The sequence below is a fragment of the Anopheles coustani genome, chromosome 2 (genome assembly GCF_943734705.1).
Source record: "Anopheles coustani chromosome 2, idAnoCousDA_361_x.2, whole genome shotgun sequence".
Lineage (NCBI taxonomy): Eukaryota > Metazoa > Arthropoda > Insecta > Diptera > Culicidae > Anopheles > Anopheles coustani.
The window spans coordinates 21653949-21675852 of NC_071289.1; the positions used below are offsets into that span (position 1 = coordinate 21653949).

Genomic DNA, 21904 nt, shown 5'->3' on the forward strand with positions numbered 1-21904 from the left:
CATAACGCATACGAGTATGAAGATAATTAAACTTACAATAAAATAATTGTTTCCGTAAATAATGTAAAATTTAAACTGTAAAATACATAAACCTTGCGTGCGACAAATATTTGAAAAAAGAATGTCGTACAACACCTTAATGTCATTATTTTCAAGGTTCGTACAACACGTATGCCATCTAGAAACCTTGTGAAATGTGACAGTTGTTGTTATGCAACAACATATTTTGACAGTTCTCCTGCCGAGCGAAGAAAAAGGTCGAGCGCTCCACAGCTGCATCGACCAGAATCGGTATTTTTGGTTTGGAAACTTACTTAAATACGAACCATGGGCAGCCCTGCGAAGCTTCAGGACCTTCCACCAAAGGGAGGATATCAGAATATTCCCTTTGCGCGAGTTCCAGCTAAAACCTACTTCAAAGGTAAGACAAACTATAGTTTTTGTGATTATGTCACTGGACGATGCAAACAATCACAATAGAATCGTCCCCGAAATGGCAAACAATTTACACCTGCTTTGCATTCCCGTAGGATGGCAAATGATCGCCGGTTACGCGGGTATTTCCACCGTCGGTCTGTTCCTGTACTGGCTGAACGTGAAAGAGAACCATCGGAATGAGATTGAAATGCGATCCGCGCGGAACGTCATCTATCCGCTGCTACTGGCAGAGCGTGATCGCGAGTACCTTAAGCAACTGCGACGAAACCGTGACGAGGAGGCTGAATTGATGAAGAATGTTGAGGGATGGGAGGTAGGTACGGGATGGGGGAAGGTTCTTCAGGACACGATAATTTTACCTACACTCCATTTATTGTTGTAGGTTGGCACCTGGTACGGAGAACCGGTCTTCAAGACCCTTCCGAAGGACAAGCTGATCGAACCAACCTTCCAAGAATTCTACGTGCACACCGATTACAAACATATGGCTAACCGTGCCGATGTGAAACTGATGAATTAAACCGTCAGCCAAAGCGGCTTCGGTGGTTTAAAATTGTAGTTGTCCTTGGAAGTGTTGTATATCGAAATAAAAGCCACCCTCTCGTGAAAATCAGTGAATGATACGTTTGTGATATTCTTCATAATTTGTCAAAATAGGGTAGGATAGCTTTAATCAAACATATCTACCAGTTAAAGGATTATCTTGGGGTTTTATTAACGATTTTTAGTGCCATTCTCTGGTTAGCTCTCTACGAAATTCAACCGATGTGAGTTCTACATAATACCGTGACCTTACTGGCTTAGGAATAGGAACTAACTCCTTGCAGCTTTATTTGCTTAGCAAGATAACAAGCAAAAAGAATACCGAAGAACTGAAATAGAAAACATTGTAGCGTTAAAAAGATACATAACGAAGCTCTATTGTAGATATTCGACAAATTTACCTGTATCACAGCAAGAGCAATTCCAGCAGCACCTAGGCTGACCGCATGCGCTTTGATGAAATCACCAAACGAATTGACGCATCCGGTTTTACGTAGAGTATTGGAGCTGGCATCTGGACAAGAAACAAGTCCCACAGCACCTGTCGATAAAAAAAATACCTCATTGAGTGTTTGGAAGCCTATGGAGCCAACGATCACAACACTCACCCGTTTGTGGACGGCAGCATGTCATAGGGAGGAACGTTTCGTTAAACATACTGGGATTCGCTTGAGACCAGTCTGAGCTATTGTAAACTCCACAGCAGTCGAACTACAGAGCAAGAAAAGCGTTGCATAAACAATTAGTTCTTCCATCCAACTCACATACCCAGACAGATTTACTTACATCAACTTGAATTTCATCCCAAATCAGGGTAATTTCTCTACTACTGTTTCCTCCGTAGCTCTTCATCGATGAGTTAAGAGCATTGCTTACGAGTTCACGGGTATCGTTACGGAGGACATAGCCACTGATGCCAGCCGCAAGCTCCAGAATGAAGATTAGAATCAACAGGACAGAGAACTGGAATAAACAGGAAATGTTATACAGTTCATTTTATGCATGCTTGCATGGATCGATAATTTCGATCGTAATACTTACAGTAAGAGTCATACAATAGTTTTCCTTGTACGCACCACAGCATCCGAAAAAGGCAATTACGAAAATGAACGAACCAATTACTACCAGGAAAGTCGGAATACTGAAAAATTTTGCATCTAGCACGTCCCGGAAGCTATGGTATGCTCCCTGGACGGTTAAACCAACGGCCATTATAATCACACCGGTGATCTAGAGGAAAGGGAGAGAAACGAGTGGTCCAAAATAATGAATTACATTTAAATTAACACAGTAACATTTACGCAGGTTTACCAGCAACTTACCACAAAGAAAAAGTTGAAGAGAAATAGCAAATATTTAACAAAATTTGCACTCGTTGTGAGAGCCATTTTGGAAGGAATTCTTGAGATCTGGAAGAAAGAAAAACCAAGCTTATAGTGTTTTTGCAACTATTGTTAATTAAATTAAAACCATAGAAACTAATTTAACCTTGCTTCCCACACGTATATTCCCCAACCTATCTACTAAGGCCGATAAAATTGCATATGCTAAAAGGCCACCATCTCTTGACTATGGGTCATTGCTAACTGGCCATCATAAATGCAGTGACTAATTCCACAATCGGTCCGGTTTTCATTGGAACATAGCAGTTTAGCATCAGGGGATAACAAGTGAAGCATCACGAGTACATTCCAATTGTTTCCTGCTAAGGGGTGCAAATAGGGCCGGAAACAAGAAAAAGTTCCTAGTATGTCAGTGCAAAAATATACCAAGCAACCGCTTCTCCATGGGGTTTTTTTGATAAGATAAGCTTTTATCTTGCCGTACTTTTGAGAGGTCAGTTTAATGCCCAAATGGACGCGAAGAGAAAGAAACGGATTATTTTAAAATAAATCATTAATAATCTTGCCCACCTCAGTTCGAGGCACGAACACTTGGGAAAAAATTGATGGCAATTTCAACGGTCAACAGCGAGCAATGTTCGTATTACCCTGCCCAACAAGGGGTTAGAAAAATTAGCACCCTACAGCGTTTTATCGCCTGCGCCACATTACATGTGTTTGCCGAGCGGGTGGTTATGAGGGTATTTTAGAATCGTATCCAGATAATCAACCGTTGAGAAACATCAATATTTTCAAAGCCTCAAGGTTAACCCAACCATTTATTTACGAGTCTAGACACGCAAGTCAAAATGCACATGTTCAGCTTTGTGCTGTTACTAAATGCTGGAGCAACATGGGGACCGGCTAAAGAGAAATGTCCTTGTTCTCTCTTTTCGAGACAACTTTCGATCTTGTGTTTCAACAACCGGTTTTCAGTGCTACATAAATCGGATCGGTTTTTTTTTCAGCGCCTAAATTTGACTTGAACGTGGATAAAAGTTGGTACTTGCGTAGGGATCCCTGAATGCATTTTACTGCTGGGTTAAAATTTTCTGTACATCCCAGTAGCCCATTCACTACAACGTAATAACCAACTTCCTCCACCTCAATCTAACCTACACAACAACGGGTCGAATTCGGTTGCTAGATGTACGATAATATGTATACACTCAACTCAACCAGCCCCATCAATCCGCCATTCGTCTCCAACATTCAAGGCACTTGAGCTAGCTTAGCGATCCATCGTACAACGTAGGGTGATTTTTTTTCTCCGCTTTTTTCCATTTCGTAACCACCTGTGAATTGATCTCCTTTCCATAACAGATGCCGGCACAATTTAACTGCTTCATTTCATTCCGTTTCGTTCCATCAGCTCCATCTCTTGCGGCTTTCGACGACGCTGCAAGCCACGGCGGTGCGCTACCAATTCAATTTCGATTTTTCGATCGAAAGGAAAACAACCTGAAACATTTGTTGCAATCTCGACAAATTAAAAATACCAACGTGGCGAAAAGCGACATGTGGTGGAAGCGTTATGCGTGCCGCTATACCTAATGTTTGTTTTACGGTCCCCGCCGTACTGCAAAAAGGTCGTTTTCCCAGTGACTACAATATTACCCATGCGCTTTGCATATTTTAAGCAGTTCAGAATGGTTTTTCGGTGTGAAACAAAGTATGCTTTTTACTTCAGCCGCTTAACAAAGTACACCTTTCTTATCTTGACGAAGCGAGTGTGACACAAGCACAAGTTCTTCGTACGTTGTTGGTTTTTCTGCGTATAAAATTCGCTTCCCTACTGATAAGCCGCAAGTAGGAACATGCGTGGGTGTATTCTACCCGGGAAAATCCTCTTCGTACCCGGACGTTGACGAATTGTTAACTCACCGTTTTCTGATAAAAATACCTCCGACCTTGAAATGCAACCCGAAAGAACTATTCACAGGCAGAGTACACTAGAATATCGATATGGATTGTGCTGATCCTTTTGCAGATAACAACTATTCGAATGCACACCAACCGTGGGACCGATCCTACCAGCTCCGACGATAATATGCGACTGATTGAAACTCACACGCAGCAACGCGCTCGAGCGCCAAAACATACCGAAATGCACTAACGTTTGTTGAACGCGTAGTAACGTGTGGATACCGCGCACCAGCCCCATTTCCGCTAGCTTTTGTACGCTTGAGCGTTTTTGTACATGCATCGTTGTATTGATCGTTCGCGACCGATGACGAATTGTAGCTTTTAATAGCTTGGTAAAGTTGTGTGGTTTGGGATTAGGTGGTAGTAGCTGTGCAATCATAACCCGATCTCGTGGATACAAATTTTTAATGCAGGTGCTCCCCCCATGCTGGTCTTTGCCGGCTAGCGTGATGATGCTACCCGTTGAACTTTCACAATCATTCCGTTGTTCTAGAAAGAAGCACGCACGAACGAATGTTCTTTTATCGATTTGTCTTCCCCTTTATTCATTTCATTACATTAGAATAGCTAATGTAATTTCGTTTGTAATTTTTATTCCATGGAGTTTCACGGGAGTACACATTTGTATCATTATACATTAATATTGTTGGAAACGGTTCCAACGTTGTGCAAAAGCAAATAAAGAAAAGAATTCCTTAGGGACCGCTGTGGTGCGGAACCAAAAAATTAGTCTTTTATTAAACGCTTATGTTTGCACAATTCGCTCATTGCGCCCAAACGTGCCCTATTTATAGCCTTCTGCCGGCGAAGCCGGCGCCAAGGGTCATCGCTCCTCTCGATCAGCCGATCCGTCAGCTGATCGATGAAGTTCCCTTTTGGCTTATCACTATCATCAGGCTGTCTGTTCTAAGCCGAATTGACAGCTGGCGTTAGAAGCAAAGTGTTTCTAACATTCTCTTCCCCGAGTTAGACACATAGTTGTCTCACTCTTTCTCCAGCTGTCAATTCGGCTCTATGTGCTAACTAATCTTTTGTTATAACCGAATGTTTTGAAACTAATGTTTTGTGTTAACGAAAGCCCTGTCTGTTGGTAAGTATCCATCGCAGATTACTTTTTCTAATCTAAACCTTTTTTAAACAGGACGATCGCAAATCGATGCGTTTAAACACGCAAGTGATCCTATGGATCTGGCCGGACAAACAACCACCTCGAACGACGATTCGATGGCTACGGCAACGGACAGCGGAGCTCCATAGCTGGCTATCCTTCGAGGGATCCTCGGTCATCATTGGCGTACGACTGGAGACCTCGGACAGCAACAAAGCGAAGAATCGTTTCGGATGATTTCCGCCGTGAAACCAGGACCGCAAACGCTGCGCATTCCTTTCGCGCTGCCGACGATCGATGCTCTCCGGAGCAGTGCGTTCGTTGTGGGTGTGGAACGGCTGAATGTGTCGCCGATCGCGAAAGGACGCCGGCAGAACCGCACCGCAGTGATCGGGCATCAAATATAGCCCTACGGTGCTGTATCGTTCACCTAGCTCAGCAGACACTAGCAAAATACTGATTTCCACTCGTTTATCCACAGACCGCAACGCTGGGAAACGTAATCGATGAGACGCCGTGTGCCACCAGTCCTGTCGTCGAAGCGCATCCAGTTCACGCTGCCGATGCTCAACGTTTCGCGATGCCACCAATGTTGGAACGGGGGGGTGTGCAGCACAAGTCGTCAACTGAGCACGGAAGCGCCGATAGTGTATCTGGATGGTCCGGATTCCACCGATCTTCCTTTGATAGATCGCTCGCTGCTTACGCATTGCAATCGTTGACCTCCAGTGAGCTTGTATCGAAATCGTTGCTTCCCGGAGCCGGAGGTATTGTCCCCTTTCCTGGATCCCAGCAGCGTAGACTCGAAAGCGCTGCTGGATCGCAATTGCTGCTCGCCGAACGGTTACAAACCGATCTCGTTCTTCGATCATAACACGGTGGCCACGGAACCAGCGCTGAATGACGACAGCAGCTATTTTCTTCTGCTTGTACTCCCCCCTATGCAGCTCCATCAACCGTTTTGCTCGAAACCGTCTCTGGATTGAGATGGTAACCTCACGCAACCGCACGCTCGTCGCCCAATCAGACATTGGCTCGTCCTTCATCTGCGGGACGCTGGATGTAAGATGGAAAGTGTACGCTTCTGTGCCGTTCTGTGGTGAAGTGTTTTCTGGTTTCGAGGAGTGTGTCGTTGCAGCTATTTGCGAAGAAAGTATCGTGTGCGTAGAAAGTGCCGTGTGTCCTGTGTTTGGAGCGTAGTTCGTTGGTGCCGTAGATCCGAAAGGTGCTGTGTGTGCCGTTCCTGGTGCATGTCCTTTTTCCGTGGCGTGGTTTTCCGGTGATCGATATGAATACGCCATCGCTGGCGTAGTTGAGGTGTCCGCCATCGCGGTGTGCCTCTTGTTATGATCAATGGGAGCTATCGGATACGTTTTGCTCTATCGATCGATATGGTATATCCACCAACAAGTGTTCATTTTCAGGATACTTGGTTCACTAAGCAATCGCGAACGTTGAAAGTTATCTATCGATATAGCAGTGGATAAAACGACTGTCAAACGCGAACAAATTTGTCGAGTAGTTGCTATATCGATAGATATTGCTATCGCGAACGCTAAAAGATGAACCCTATCGATCGATATACTATCCACTGCTAGGGACCAGTCGATAGCGAGTTAAACGTTCATTTTTGATGGTGGTACACTAAAAAATCGACACGAATCCACAATAACTAACACCAGTGAGCCACACAATTCGTTATTTCCACCAAATTCACTGATTTTATTGATATTTCTTTTCAATTATTTTCATCTGTTTACCAAATGTATCACTTGAGCAGAAAAATAAGGATACTTGGATCCAGCTGGATGACGATTGTCGTCCAGGCGATTTTTACATCCATAGAAAAGTAGCTAATTAGCAGCCAGAAAACTGGTTGCCTTATCGACCGATAATTTTATATCGACCGATTCAGAAAAAGCGAACGCGATGCAAAATTCGAGTAGATAACTTTATCGACCGATAAAAATGCATCGATCGATTGGTGAAACCTACTTCGTTCGCGATAGGCATCAATGGCGTAACGCCATTGTTCGAACGCGGCCATTTCGTCGCGGCCGTGCTCGTTGCCTGAATAATGCACAGGTGGTTCGCTGGGTCGCAGCTCTTCCCCGTGAGAGCCTGCCGTACAGTAGCGGGATGTTTGCATCCTCGCCTTTATCTGCATCGCTTCCAGCTCCAATAGCTCCATCTCCATTTCAATGGCCTTCCTCCTTAAGAGGATCTCCTTCTGCCGCGCCGTGCGATACATTCCGCTGCGGCTCCGCGTGTCTCCTTCGTGTCCTTCAGCGAAACGGATGTCCTGGGCAGCCAGTCCAGCTTTTTGCACCAGTGTAGTGCCTTGTGGAGGCACGACCATCCTGTCGCTACGCACCCATTCCGGGACCCAGCTCGTGGTGGTATACGCCGATAGGGTAGTGCTGTGCGACGAACTTGGCGTGGGAAATTGACCGCTTTGACCCCGGCGCGGTGTTACGCCACCGATTGTGGCTGCCGCTGCGTGGGTATTTGGCCACACTTGCCCGCCAGTCCCGTGGGGGTACAGCCCCCAAACGGGCATCTCCTTCATCCGAAGTGACGCTGCTTCCATCACTCACTCGCGAACACGAAAACGCGGATTACTTACGACCCGAAATTTGGATTTTTCGAAATCCTTTACCGTAACTGAGTTTTATTCATAAAACTCGAAAGACAATAATTTTTTGGAATGTTAGAGACGATTGTCTTTAACGATGCTCTTCGCGGGAATAAATGAAAGGCACCAGCTTTTCTTGCCTTTTGAAACTAACTTTATTAAATAGTTCGATACGCCAAAAAATTGTCCGGCTTCTCACTGTTTCGCCTTGCAAAGAGATCGAAGGCGCGTCCTTCGATCCTTTTTATGCTTATCTAAAAAACATCGCCGTCGCGGCGACGTTTCCGTTCTGACAGCTTCGTTGGACCGATACATTACAGCGGTTCCAACAAATATATTTTTTAAATTAATTGGAAAAGTTGGAGCTCTTTCAAAGCTCGGAAAAAACTAACGTGCTGGAGGAAAAAAACCCATTTGAAAAACTCTTTAACCTGAAAACCTGAAAACTCAAGAGCTTTGGCCAAATATAAGGTAACGTAAACTGTCAACAGTTGACAGATATCGTTGTTTGTAAACACAAATAAAATTCTGACGCCGCTTCTACTATTCCAGTGGAATTGGATCGCTTTTCTTCGATTTATATGAAAAGTAATCTTGTAGAATGAATATTTCTACTGATTTCGGGCCAGATTCTGGCGGAAGAGTAAAGGTACGTTTGTGTAGCATAAATAAATGCTTGTGTTCAGTAACGGTTCGAGCAATTTCATTTCCTCCTAGGGACTTACGATTGTCAAGCCAGTTGTGTACGGCAATGTTGCTCGATCGTTCGGTAAAAAGCGTGAAGAGGACGGTCATACCCACCAGTGGACGGTGTACGTGAAGCCGTACAAAAATGAAGACATGCAAACGTACGTAAAGAAGATACATTTTAAGCTGCATGAAAGCTATGCTAACCCGAACCGGATCATTACCAAACCGCCGTACGAAGTCACCGAAACCGGCTGGGGAGAGTTCGAAATTGTGATCAAGATACACTTCCATGATCCCACCGAGCGACCGGTGACGATGTACCACATACTGAAGCTCTTCCAGTCACCCATCTTGGACGGCGAGGTGTCGACGCAGATCGAAGGGAAGAAAGGTCTGGTTTCCGAGCAGTACGAGGAAATTGTGTTCCAGGAGCCGACTCAATTGATGCAGCAGCTGCTGACGAATGTGCAACCAGTCGTCTCCGGCATTTGGAAGCATGATACAGATTGTAAGCATCCCTCTGTACCTTTACTTGCTTAAAATCAACCAAAATTATGTGTTACATTTTAAATGTACTATTTCAGTTGAAGAGAAAAAAGTTCAAGCGCTGGAGAGTATAATCGAAACGAAGACTAAGGTGATAACGGAAATAGCACAACTGAAAGACAAGCTGAAGCTTGCCCGCGAAACGATCGCAAAATTTAAAGCAGAAATGGTCAAAGTGCAAGGGCAACAACCAGCGGCGTGAGTGAATAAATCATCGTATTTAAGGGTTTGGATTAAGAATTATAGATGTAAAATGCAAAAAATATAGAACTGCCATCAGTAAGCGTTTTTACAGTGACTTTATTTCATGTTTTGGTTATGCATTCGGGCATTCTACCATCCAGTAAATGGAGTATAATATGCAAGCGGTGAATGGGCCATGCTGTTATGTATTGAAGGCGACAAGTACTAGTATGGCAAAAATAGTGTATTTCTATAGATTTTTTTTTTATATCGTACCATAAGCTGCTACAATATTCACTTCCTATCCTTGTCTACATTTGCTCGAGTTTTAAGTCTGTCTTCAGATTAATTGTTCACTTCATCAACTTTGTCATACAGTTTAAATATTTTGCCCCTTCATAAGTACAAGGCTTTTTTTTAAATAAATCATCTCAATGAGGCAGTTTTTAATTGCAGCCACATAAGCTTTCCAAAGTCTTGATGGTAGTATAGTTAATTTAATCTTTCGCTAAAATAAATGCTCCTTCGTTTTCTTCTTTCAGACGACTGCATTTCAAACCAACTGTACATAAGTACAGAAGTACCGCTCTGTGATTGTAATTTTCTCATAACATGACATCCGGCATATGGTTTACACAGCTTCTAAAAGGTTGATATCATTATAAATTGCCTTTCGTTAAAATAACTCGTGAGTAGTTTTAAACTTTAAAATGAGCCTGGTTGTTTCCACCTCCTCCTGTTCTGTCATGTTTCACTTTTACAAACAGACAAAAACGTTTTCTTAATTAAGTTAATCTAACCATAAGTACCACTGGTTTTGGTAAGTGTAGAGAGTACCGAACGATCAATCGAAGGAGTGATTCTCCACGATTGTTCCTTCCATTCCATTTACTGCTCTTGGCCGTTGTAGTTCTGCTTCGATTCCTTTGTGTTCAACGGCGTTGCTTCGGCTTCGGCTGCCTCGATCGAGCTGGCCGGCTTGTCACCCTTGTTCCACGGTTGCTCCTCGCCGGAAGCCAGCAACAGATAGGCAATGATTTCCACCACGTAAAGAGCGATCGTCACGAAGAAAATTACTCGCCAAGCTCCGATGGTTTGCTAAAGAGATAGAACGAGAAATTAAAGATTTCAATGGGTTACACGGTTACGGTTCACTTAATCGCCAACTTTGACTTACATTTCCGTGTGTGATCTGTCCGACGAAGATGGGAACAATGATACCGGACAGCGTCGCTGCCGTGTTCGTAATGGCCATCAATGTTCCAGCATAGTTCGGTGCAATATCGATATGATTGGAGAGCAGTCCACAGAACATGCCACCAATGGCCGTGATTCCGATCGTCATCAGTGACACTGCAAGCCCACGCTGGCAACCGATGTAACAAAGTGCCAACAAACACACCATCGGGACGGCGGACGCGATGAAAGTGGCCGTTTTCCGGGCGATAGTGGTTGTGATCTTGCCGCGCGTTCTCAACGCATCCAACGTCTTGCTGAGAGCCATACTGAAGAACCACATCGTCAGGAAGGGAATTGCGGTCACGACGGCGTTCTCCTTGATATTGAACTGAAGCACCTGCTTCATGTAGAACGGCAGCTCGATCAGCAGCATGTACCAGCCCCAGTTGTTGCACACGTGCGCAATCAGGATACCGTAGAACGGAGCGGAGGTGAACACCTTACGCCACGGTACCGGTGGCTTTGGTTCGTTGTGCCCGCTAGACGACCCGGAGCCAAGCGACGTGGTGATGAGATCACGCTCTTCCTGGCTGATCAGTGGCTGCTTACTCGGTGTATCCTGCACCAGCCAGAGCCAAAGCACCATCCACAGGCAGCTTAAGCCGCCCATAACGTAGAACACCGACTCCCAGCCGAGTGTGCCAGCTAGCACGCCCGCCATCAGCATCGAGATGACCGTACCGAGGGCCGTACCGGCGTACACGATGGCCGACATGACGCTACGCTCGTTCGGTGGTGCCCACGAAGCCAACATCACGTGCATGGCGGGGAAAGTCACTCCACCTCCAATGCCTTCGCCGATACGCATCACGATCATGGCGACGTAGTGCAGCTTGGCGGCCACCGGCGTGAGCAGTGTGCACACAACGTTAATCAGCACCGAGAAGAACATGACCCAGCGGGCGGAGAACGATTCGGCCACACGAGCTCCGGGTACCTGCGATACCAGGTAACCCCAGAAGTAGCAACTAAGAATCATGCCCTGCACCGGCTCACTCCAGATAAATGGGCCATCCTACGGGAGGGAGAAAAAATAAAACAATTAAAACATTTTACCAAATAAACATTTTTTTGTTCGAAACGGTTTTTTTAAGCCCAAATGAGCCCTTTTTTACAGATTACCTTATTCCACAAACAAGAAGTTCTAATTTCCATGTTCAAGAAAACACAATTATGAAAACCAACGTATTTTAACGTATTTTTAACTATCAAATACTTACAACATCAATCGTCACATATTGAACAACACATTCCAATTTACTGTTTAACTGTTTAATTACTAATTCGATTGCTAAAAAGTCAATGTTGCATTTGGAAGTCACTAAACTCCGGTCCATAAAATCTTTTTTAACAGCGTTTTTGGTATAATATAATCTATTTTTTTTCAATAATCAAAAAAGCACGTTGTTGACTAACTGAATATTCTAATCCCCAAAATTAGTTTTTTAAATTTCATATTCCATTTAAACATACAAAAGGGACCTAGCATGAATCAATGTTACCCAATGTTTTAGTTTAAACTTTTAAACACACATCGGAGTAAAATTATTAAAAACTTTTGAGCTACCGTTTTTTCTTCAATCGTGCTTCAATAATAGTTAAATTTCCCTACATTTCTAGTTAATTAAGAGTAAAGCATGTTTATTTTATTTATGTAAGTAACTTCATCTACAGCAAAAAGAACAAGACGGTCAAAGCCTCTATAATTACACAAAAAAAAAGTTGTAAGAAAAAATTGCCATCACCGGTCATTGAACTCGGATCCATAAAATCAAACCGCATTCTATTTACATTCCTTGGCTCGTAAAAAAGTAATAGTACGGAATGGAAGAATTTACTTTCCATTTCTTTGCTCCGTTTAAATGATCTTTATCTCCTTCTCTTGCGAAATTCGCTACCACTTGGTGAAACTGAAACCGCCCTGAAAGTGAAACCAATTGACCACCAGCAGGTCGGGGCAAAAAGCAAACTACAAAAATAACGGGCCATTCTTAACATCATCCGCCGTTTTGCGAACGGCGATGGCGTCAAGCGTAGTAAAACACGGTGGGATCGCGATATTACTCCGTTTTCATCGACGTTTTTTTTCACTTCTCAATCGCTTCGCGCGTGGCAAAAGCTTATGACTAGTGCAAACATGGGCATCTCTGGCGGTCATCGTTCTCCCGTTCTGGATTGCCTGTGACCCTCCCCTCCACACCAGGAGCTCCACATCTCCCCCCCCATCGGGGGCAATCAACCTTATATTATTATTTATTTTCGGCATCGAAAGACTAACGCAGCCAATTTTTCTGCGTGCCACTTCTGTTTCCGACTCTTGATTGAAATGTGACGCGTTATAAATTGCCTTCGCTCTCCCGCCGATTCCTCGGGAATGTGCGTCTAGAGGATCACAGTATTTGAAGTATTTGAAGATCCAATTGCCGCACGCTCTAAGGGTTGTTACCATGGGGTGTGGATGATTTTGCGTTTGCTTTTTTCCTCTCGCGACCAAAGCGACCTACGCCATATCGTTCGATTGGTTTGGTTTTGTTGGTTTGGTGATATCAGGTTGTAAATTGATTATTCCAGGGGACAGATTGTTCGGTCGAACGAAACCGTACACGAACGAACGACATAAATTGAACCATAATTCAAATCATCACGGTGCAGCGTGTTTGCACCATTATCGGAAACAAATTCCAGTGTGTTCCTCCAATGGACGAGATACGGAAAGATCATCCAATAATTGGTGAACGAAATTAATTAATCCTTTTGCTATCATGATCAATACAAGTGAAAGCTATGAATAGTTAAATAAAAGGAACATCGGTTGCGACAAATTTAAATTGTATGAAAATGTAATATTTTGGTACATGTTTTTATTATCTCGTTGAATAGATTTTAAACCCGCTTCCCAGACGATCGGCCGGTCGAATATAGGGCCACAAAAGATCGTCCGCCATAAACTTACCTCGACCGCTTCGGTTGAGTTGCTGCCCTGGCAGACGGGTTCGGCGTTGACATGCTCCTTGGCCTCGGTCGGCGTCGAACCGTGGGCGAGGGCCGAATGGTTCAACATCGCGACCATCGCCACGCTAAGATTCACCTTCAGCCCGTAGATGATGGCCATCGCGACCGAACCGAGCACGGCCAAAACGTACCGGGCTGGGACGAGGGCTGAAACGGGGGGAAAAAAACATGGTAAAATAACGTATCCCGCTTTAATCGTTCTGGAAATCGACCATCCCCATCCCTTCCTCCTTCTCCCACCACATAAGGCAATTAAATTTCTCTCTGCCAACCCCGAAGACCAACGGTTTTCAAACGATTGTTTGTGTCACTCCTTGCTTCCACGTGGGACCCCTTTTTTAGGGGGGCGTCCCTCATCTGCCGTGACGATGGTTGGTCCATCGTTGTTCGGTGCTGGTCGCATATCGCGCCATGTAAATCAGTCACACTTTGACAGAGAGACGCGCATAAATGCCATCGGTGAAACAATGGACCAGCCCGTCCACCACCGAAGGGTTGCAACGTGCAACGATCCATAACCGGTGACTGCATCTTCCGCTGCGTATTTTTTTTTTCTATCAAGCTCTTTCTGCCCACTCCACGCTTGGAGCGACATGTTAACGGGAAAAGCACAGAAAAATGTTACATCCGGCCAACGTGAATCTCCACCCACCGCCTGGAAATGGGAAACCTGGGAATCGGCGGTAGCACGGTGGCAACATGGGCCAAAGTTGGCACACTGATTTACGTACGAGCCACCGAAACAGAAGCTTTTCTGCTAACCATCGCAAGACATCCGACATCGTGATCAATCACGTGGAAGAGGGAGCAGCATGGGCATCAGTTTAAGACGCTTATTCCATCGCGCTTTGTGGACAGTTCTTCCGGTGGTGTTAAGCTGGGAGTGTCTACATCGGAGATGTAGAAGCTCCCCGATTCAAATCGGTCGGGATAATTATGTACTGCAATTTATTTTTACGCATCATTAGTGGCAGATACAGAAAGAAAGATAATTTATGATCAAACTTTCTCTGTTTTAACAGACGGAACTTTAACGCATGAATAAGTTTGATATTGCCTTATTTTGCGACGATTTTATTTAACTTAATTTAAAGTTTTTAAAACTAATTTTACGGATACATTATCAAAAACATCATCATAACTTTAAATTCAAATGAGTGATAAATAAACGGTCTGTTTACAATAACAATCAATGTTATCATAGATTCTCCCTTCCTTGGATAAATCAAGATCCTCCCAAATGATTTAGCATCAACACAATACTGAAAGTATTCACACCCGTAAATCACGCCATCCGTTTCTGGTGCGCTGCCGGTGTGACGAACGTTGTCAATCGGCGATAAAACTATCAAGTGTAATAGCAGGCCATGGTGTTGAAACGACCATACGTGGACGACATAGATTCCAAGCGTCTACTTTGGCCCGCTTCCAATCGCAGGGTTTCCACCCGAAGCGAAAATTTCCCGCCCAAAAACGGCACGTTGGAAAGTGTAAAGAACCGCGCTCCTCGGGGGGTTTGTTTTTGTACCGTGCTTCCACCTGTTGGGTCCTTAGCGGAGGTTGCGTGTGAGCAAAATGCTCGCATTTTCCCACTCCGTCCCGTTACGGCCGAATTGTGGGTCAGTAAATGAGAGAAAAACGCTCTCGCAAACGCTCACCCGGCGAAAAAGTGCGGACCGGCGGCCGCTCGTATGCAGCGAAAACCCTCCCACGTGCTTCGAAGGATATCTCAATGTCAAAACCATGGACCTCTTCCCGTTTCTCTGTCTTCTTGTTCCTGGGCCGTCCGTTCTTGGCGAAAGGGAAAGCGATCCTTAGGAGGGATAAAAACATTGCTCGTGTGCTTCTCCAACGATGGTAAGAATTGCAATTGGGTGAATCATTGTGTGGAAATAAATTTGCACAATGCATGTGTTGTTGCACTTCAAAGATATTTGCCGTCGTACAATTCGCTGTGAGTTTCGCGTAATTCCGGAGGTTGCTTTGCTTTGCGTCAGACGCGAGATACTCGGTTGGCCGGATGTCCTCTAATTGACCTTTTCATGCCGGTCTACTGCCGGGAGTTGGAAATGTGGATGGATGCTTCGATGATGTTCGAAGTGTGCAATATCGAATCAGGATTGCGTTGTGCCTCCAAGTCGAAGAAGATGACAATTAAGCGCAAACGAAGTTAACGACATTCCCAGAGGAATAGTCGCAAAATTATTAACAGAGCCCTGACCTACAACATGCTTGCGAGCAAAGGAAAATAATTTTATTTTCTTTTATCATGACCATTTAACAATTCGACTTCATTGTAAAACCTTTTCGCAGGATCTCTCAAATCTTCGATTTATTAAAGTATGTTCTTTTCAAACATATGTTGTTTATTTTTAAAACAAAACGCCACCATGTGACAAACGTCGTTTGTTACCCAGCAAAAGGATTGTTTCGTCAAACGATATAAATTATCGGTGTTCATCCATCGTTTCAGACCATGCGGACATAAATTGACGAGAAAACAACATAACAAGATTCCCGAAGGAAAATATCGCACATACAACCGTTACCAGACGGACGGTGTTTGCTTTTCTGTACCAGTTTTGATGACTGTTTGACGAAGTCTTGTTCGACCAGCCAAAGAACAAACATTCCATTCCATTCACTGGCGAGACTTCTTGGGGTTTTGTAATGATCGAACAGCTTTATCGTTAACCCACTGAACCAAAAAAAAAAAAAAACACAATCAAGTGCAACATGTGTGGATTGCTTCGATGGGCTGATGAAGATTTCATTTTTTTGTGCAATAATAAACGAGCTGCCAGAATCGTTGGTACGTTTGTTCGTGATCTTTTTTCATAAACCCTGCCTAGCCCAACCCACCCGTGATGGAGATTTTAAGAATGCCACCGCCGGCAGGACAAATTGGTCTTTACTATCACGTATTTCATCTTTTCTTACTTCCTTCGTTTGGCTCATGGGTGTAGACAAAGTCAAATGGTAGACGGTTTCGTTCTTTAGCGTAAGTCGGTTTTTAAAAACGATTGGAACCATCACCAGCGGCCGTAGATTTGTTGTTGTGGTGCATAAATTAAACCCATCTTTGGGTGATGAAATCATCATCGCCTGAACTCAATTCAGCCCCTCGAGATAAGCAGCAAAGGGATTCGATGTTGTTTCGCTAGCCAAATAGCAAAAGAATGAATACAAACGAAGCTGTCGAGAGGCGTTGAAGGTGCAAGAACGGATCCGAATGGGGCCGAGAGGAGTATTCCACGGTGGTTTAATTTTAGTTCAACGAAACCTGAACGTCGCTGCCGATGCTGCTGCACGCACCAAGAAATCGACCAGGAGGGTGTGTGCTATATGCCGACGAAGACGAGAAAGTATCGTCGGGGGAAATGGGTAGGAACCAAACCGTCTGCGGTCGTGGTTGCGTGGGACTGAACGTCGTGTGCCGGGTGGGATGTAAAACCGTCTGATACGCCTCCGCAAACCCCTCGGACACGGAAAACAGGACACGGAGCAGGAGTATTCGATTGCACCGCAGAGGAAAAGTCTTCAATGTGTCCAAGAAGGGGAGGAACCCCGAGGATGCTGCACACGCAAATAGCGCATCGAATGTCACCCATTCCGCTGTCTCCAAGGATGGTGGTATTTTTTCCCTAAGACTTGAATGACCTTTCAGGACGACCTCTTGTGCTACCGAAACACGGTGGAAATATACTCCCCCAACGGTGGTAAGACTTCAATTCCTACTTTTCAATTTCTCTTACAAAATTTGTTTTCTTTTGGCAAACCATATGGTTTTTGGTGGCATTGCTATCGTGGCCACTCCGATAACAGTCTATCGCTTCCTGCTGCGTTTTTTTACTTCTTTACTTACATCCCAACACGTTGCCCTTCGCAGGCACAGTTTGATCACCCATACTGCTTGTTGTTGGTTCTACACCGTACGATTTACAAACTTCCTTCGATGCGCACTTTTCTTCTTGTATTTCTTCAAGACCAGGACACAATCTCTCACGCACTTCACTTCACAGGGAGAAAATGCCGCATTTAGCACATCGCACTCCACCAGAATATAATCACCGTTTGTTTCTCGGTTTTTTATTTTGCTCTTGTGGCCGCCCTAGGCACGTTGGTACACTTTGGGGGGAAAACAGCTCTCACAACTGTTGAGTTGCGTTTCCCGGTCCGCTCGAGATCCGATTTCCGACGCGTTCGGCGAAAGAATGATTCCGGTTTTGAACGACAACGCTCGCGGCACGCGTTTTCTGATATTTTTTTATTGTATCAACCAAGGTTACTTCAACAAAGCTATATTTTACAGGTTGGTCGATAAGAATAAAATTGACGTTCAATAATCTCGGTGTCTCTCGAAGTTGTTTCGAAAACAAAACATTTTACGATTTTTTTTATTCTTCAAGTGCGTATCCTGAAAGAAAATCAGAGAACAGCGGACATCTTAAAACTCGTAAACTAAATAACATTTATGTCAGCGATATGATAGATTTTGTAGTCTTACCTCTCGATCTTTGAATATTGGTTATACACCTTGGACTTTATCAGTTTTAAATAATCAAGTTTTAATCCCTAGCATATGGATCATGCACTAATTGCAATACAAATGAAAAAAGTTTGGTTCAAAACATATTGTACAAAAGGTCAATGTGCCGTGGTGGTTACATTCTTCAACTAAAAAGGGATTGACAAAGATTAACACTTTGAACGAAAAGCCGACCATAGATAACAACTGATAAATATGTTTATTGAGCGTAGCCATTTCTAATCGAACCGTTCGAGAAATCCCGCTTGTGTTGTGGTCAATATTTATTTTACTATCTCGTTAACAAACATGAGAGCACACTTTGGATCGTGGAGGTGACTGCTAGTTTAAAAAAATGCATCCCATGAATTGTCGGAATGATGAAAAATCGCACAAATGTTGCCAACACGTGGAACGATATGATGCAATGGGCCTAAAATGGCGAACGTTCAATGGCGCACGTAACATTCGGTGCATGTTTACTCAGTTTGATCAATGCCAAACTTGTTTCTTTTTATTATTAAAATGACCTTAGTCTTATTTTTATCAATGGCTGAATCTATGTGAAAAACTTCAAAGCTTTATTGTACAAATTCAATTGCAAAGTGCTTAAATTAGATAATACATATAATTATTTGTTAGTAATATAACGAAGAGATGAGGTAAAACATATATGCTGGAAAACAATCCTGGTTCAATCCACATCAAAAAACCTAAAATCGAAGAATCTGAAATGCAGTAACGATAAAAATTAAATTAATTTTTTTTATGGTTTGACGAAGCACTACATTAGGAATGATAAAAATAAGATTGCTTCATATTTGAATCTTCTCAAAATGGTAAGTTTATGACTCTGATATTCGTTACACTTTTGCATATTACTATTATTGTGACTTTAATTTGGTAAAAACTTACTTTCAATTTTTTGTCGTAGATCTCGAGCGGCGGTTGCTATGACGATTACACTCCCTTATTGAGTTTTCCAATGGCGACACCGAACGACTTTTGAAAAATTAATCTGGTTAAAACTTTTTCAAATAGTGTTCATAATATCATTCGCTCATTACCTTTGTGATCGTCTTCCCTTGCAGATACCTGGTGTAGGCAGATGGGGCCTGTCGGTGATGGAAAAGTCCACTCGGATTCGTCGTCCGTGGACATGAAATCCATTACAGTGCATACGAGCCCAAATTGCTTCCGCTACATTTTGGTAATACACAAACCCGAATCCCCGTGATAGTCTTGTCTGGGAATCGTATATGACAAGCAGGTCTTCTACGATTCCATATTGTTCAAAGATATCCTTTAGATATTGTTCCGTAGTGTAAACGGTTAATCCAAACACTCCCAGGCATCGATTTGGCTCTGGCGAGTCAACACGAATCTCTGCTCTATGTGAAGACAATTTCCTGGTGCTAGAGTGTCCTCGGACGGGAGACCAAGGTTGTGACCTACATCGGTTACGATCAGATGAATCCGAACGGCTACGATTGCTCCGGCATTTGCGATGGTATCGATCGATACTTCCCGAGCGATGTCTGCCAAAGCATCGACTCGAGTGGCGATTCGAGCTACGGTGAGACAAAGTCTGTGGAATACATATGATCTTACCGTGAGAGTGTTTCCCCAAGAAATAAAATACTAAGTCAACTTGCCATTTTATGCTACACTCATAGAATACCACTTAACCGAACAAACGCTCAAAATAGAATAAATGCTTTACAATTAGCAAGTTTCAGAACAGAACGAATATCGCGTCGCCTATGGTTTCGAAAAAGATAACTAGATCATAAATGGTTAAAATCCAAAAGAAAAATGTATGCTGGATAGGATTGCATCTATACCCTTTATCTTCTACGAATATTAAAATTATAATTTGAATGAGGCACAGATCAGATATGTTTCGAACGGATGATTCAAATTTTAGACTGCGTACCTTCACAGTGGTATATGGCTGCGTACCCTTTTCCTGACAACCAACTGAATTGTCAAAACAGCAATGCCTCAAGTTGTTTGTTTTGAAATTTTCATGTGCCGTTTTCACCGTTCAAGTGACTCCGCATGGTTTATTTCAAAATATACCATCATACATTTCTTGGTCCATTCCTCAACCAGTCGGTCGTCCATTTTATCTTAAATCCCAACTTGTGAAACAATTTCCTAGACGGTTCGTTGGTATCGATCACGCTAGCGTATGCGTTGAGACCCAATTCACCTAGTTTGCGTGCGAATCCTAGTGCCATCATCGATCCGTAACCGCGTCGGGTTTGAGCCACCCCAAGCATACCCATGGCTCCGTTTTGCACTCGCATGCACCATGCCATTAGTTTACCGTCTCCATCGAACAGTCCCAAGTTGAGATTCCTCGTTATTAATCGTTCGATAAACAGCTCACTTCCTGGGTACTTGTGGGGCCATTCAGCGTTAATGAAGATAGCATCGTCGAATTTCAGGGAGCCGAACTTGAAGCCGTCAGGAACTTGTACTACTAAATTGCGGGCGTCCTCGTGGGGTAAGTAGTACATGCAGGTATGCTTGTCGAAGAGAGTCTCCAAATTGAATAGTTGATAAATTTCAATCACTAACGACTTGTACAGGCCCATATTGATCATATAACTGCGAGTCCAATCTAACAGCAGTAGCGCACGGCGCAAGCTTTCCAACGATGTGTCCAGCGTATAAATGAACATTTCATTGCGATCCTGTAAAAAAGCGTTTGCATTAAAATTTAAAGTTTAAAAGAAATGCTCCACGTACAATTACAATATACGTTCCATCCTTTGCCCATTCGCCATTCAGACTAAACGCCATAAACTCCTTCAGGTCAACGCCTTGCTCCTGCCAGTCGATATAGTTTTGTATCAAATTGTAGGACACTTCATGCTGAGGCCAGTCCGTTTTGTACAGATCGCGCCACTCCTTCCAGTCACTCGTTGAGATTGTCACGAGCCGATCCTCCATGGCAACTCTCGCTCGAAGTGTCCAAATGTGTAATGGACCGTCGCTACAGCAACACTGATTTGGCGGTAACTGTGATCTATGGCGGTTTCTTGTAGATAAGATTAGGCAATCAACACATTTTTAAGACAAACCAACACGCATGAGGGAGAATACTATTGCATTTTTATATTTTAACAAAACGGACGGTTTACATAACTTAGGCTTAAAGTGGAAAAAATTAAGTTTCAGAAATTGGGGTACCATTCAAATTATATTTTTTTGTATATATTTTTGAGAACTTCTTTTAATATTTTCGTTACTCTGTAAAGACCATTACATCAAAGCTCCTCAGAAAACGCCGAATCACGCTCCAGTGAATGTAACTTTAATTAAGGGATAACGAAATGTTTGTAATCAGTTCATAATCAAAAGATTTATGAATCTCATCCTTCTACACCAAGTTCAAGCCTGAGTAATATACATTAGCAAACATGAATATACCTGTACAGATAAGGTACACGTGAAACAGAAATGAATAAATGTTCGGTATTCCTTACTTCTTGGTTACTAAGCGTGAGATCGAGAGGGTTTGAATAATTTGGATGAATAATAAAGTTATTAACATAAAAAGTGTGGTATGATGAATATGTATGGGAGTCAATTACACATTTCCGAGTTTTGCATAATGCGCTCGCCTGAAACGAGCGTCCGGATAAAGTATTGGAAAATCCGCT

The 21904-nt window shown here is 43.4% G+C and overlaps 5 protein-coding genes across 5 annotated transcripts; 2 read left to right on the forward strand and 3 right to left on the reverse strand.

The window, feature by feature from the left end:
• The first annotated feature begins 245 nt into the window (after positions 1 to 245).
• LOC131262835 (NADH dehydrogenase [ubiquinone] 1 alpha subcomplex subunit 13) lies at positions 246 to 1056 on the forward strand. Its single transcript, XM_058264917.1, has 3 exons — positions 246 to 421; positions 531 to 751; positions 821 to 1056. Exons 1-3 carry the CDS (start codon positions 328 to 330, stop codon positions 956 to 958), a joined length of 453 nt encoding a protein of 150 aa, XP_058120900.1. The 5' UTR covers positions 246 to 327; the 3' UTR covers positions 959 to 1056.
• A 53-nt stretch (positions 1057 to 1109) lies between these two features.
• Positions 1110 to 4409, reverse strand: LOC131262832 (CD63 antigen). Its single transcript, XM_058264914.1, has 7 exons — positions 4248 to 4409; positions 2304 to 2390; positions 2023 to 2211; positions 1768 to 1944; positions 1590 to 1692; positions 1383 to 1522; positions 1110 to 1310 (listed from the first exon to the last, which is right to left on the reverse strand). Exons 2-7 carry the CDS (start codon positions 2367 to 2369, stop codon positions 1239 to 1241), a joined length of 747 nt encoding a protein of 248 aa, XP_058120897.1. The 5' UTR covers positions 2370 to 2390; positions 4248 to 4409; the 3' UTR covers positions 1110 to 1238.
• A 4145-nt stretch (positions 4410 to 8554) lies between these two features.
• LOC131262833 (YEATS domain-containing protein 4) lies at positions 8555 to 9549 on the forward strand. Its single transcript, XM_058264915.1, has 3 exons — positions 8555 to 8681; positions 8750 to 9230; positions 9307 to 9549. The coding sequence occupies exons 1-3, from the start codon at positions 8634 to 8636 to the stop codon at positions 9468 to 9470; spliced, it is 693 nt and encodes a 230-aa protein (XP_058120898.1). The 5' UTR covers positions 8555 to 8633; the 3' UTR covers positions 9471 to 9549.
• A 37-nt stretch (positions 9550 to 9586) lies between these two features.
• Positions 9587 to 17870, reverse strand: LOC131262817 (sialin). Its single transcript, XM_058264896.1, has 4 exons — positions 17568 to 17870; positions 13644 to 13849; positions 10629 to 11705; positions 9587 to 10549 (listed from the first exon to the last, which is right to left on the reverse strand). The coding sequence occupies exons 1-4, from the start codon at positions 17608 to 17610 to the stop codon at positions 10340 to 10342; spliced, it is 1536 nt and encodes a 511-aa protein (XP_058120879.1). The 5' UTR covers positions 17611 to 17870; the 3' UTR covers positions 9587 to 10339.
• Positions 17871 to 19147: 1277 nt separating this feature from the next.
• Positions 19148 to 21247, reverse strand: LOC131264074 (uncharacterized). Its single transcript, XM_058266363.1, has 4 exons — positions 20988 to 21247; positions 20321 to 20932; positions 19298 to 19818; positions 19148 to 19232 (listed from the first exon to the last, which is right to left on the reverse strand). Exons 1-4 carry the CDS (start codon positions 21189 to 21191, stop codon positions 19148 to 19150), a joined length of 1422 nt encoding a protein of 473 aa, XP_058122346.1. The 5' UTR covers positions 21192 to 21247.
• Between the last annotated feature and the right edge of the window lie 657 nt (positions 21248 to 21904).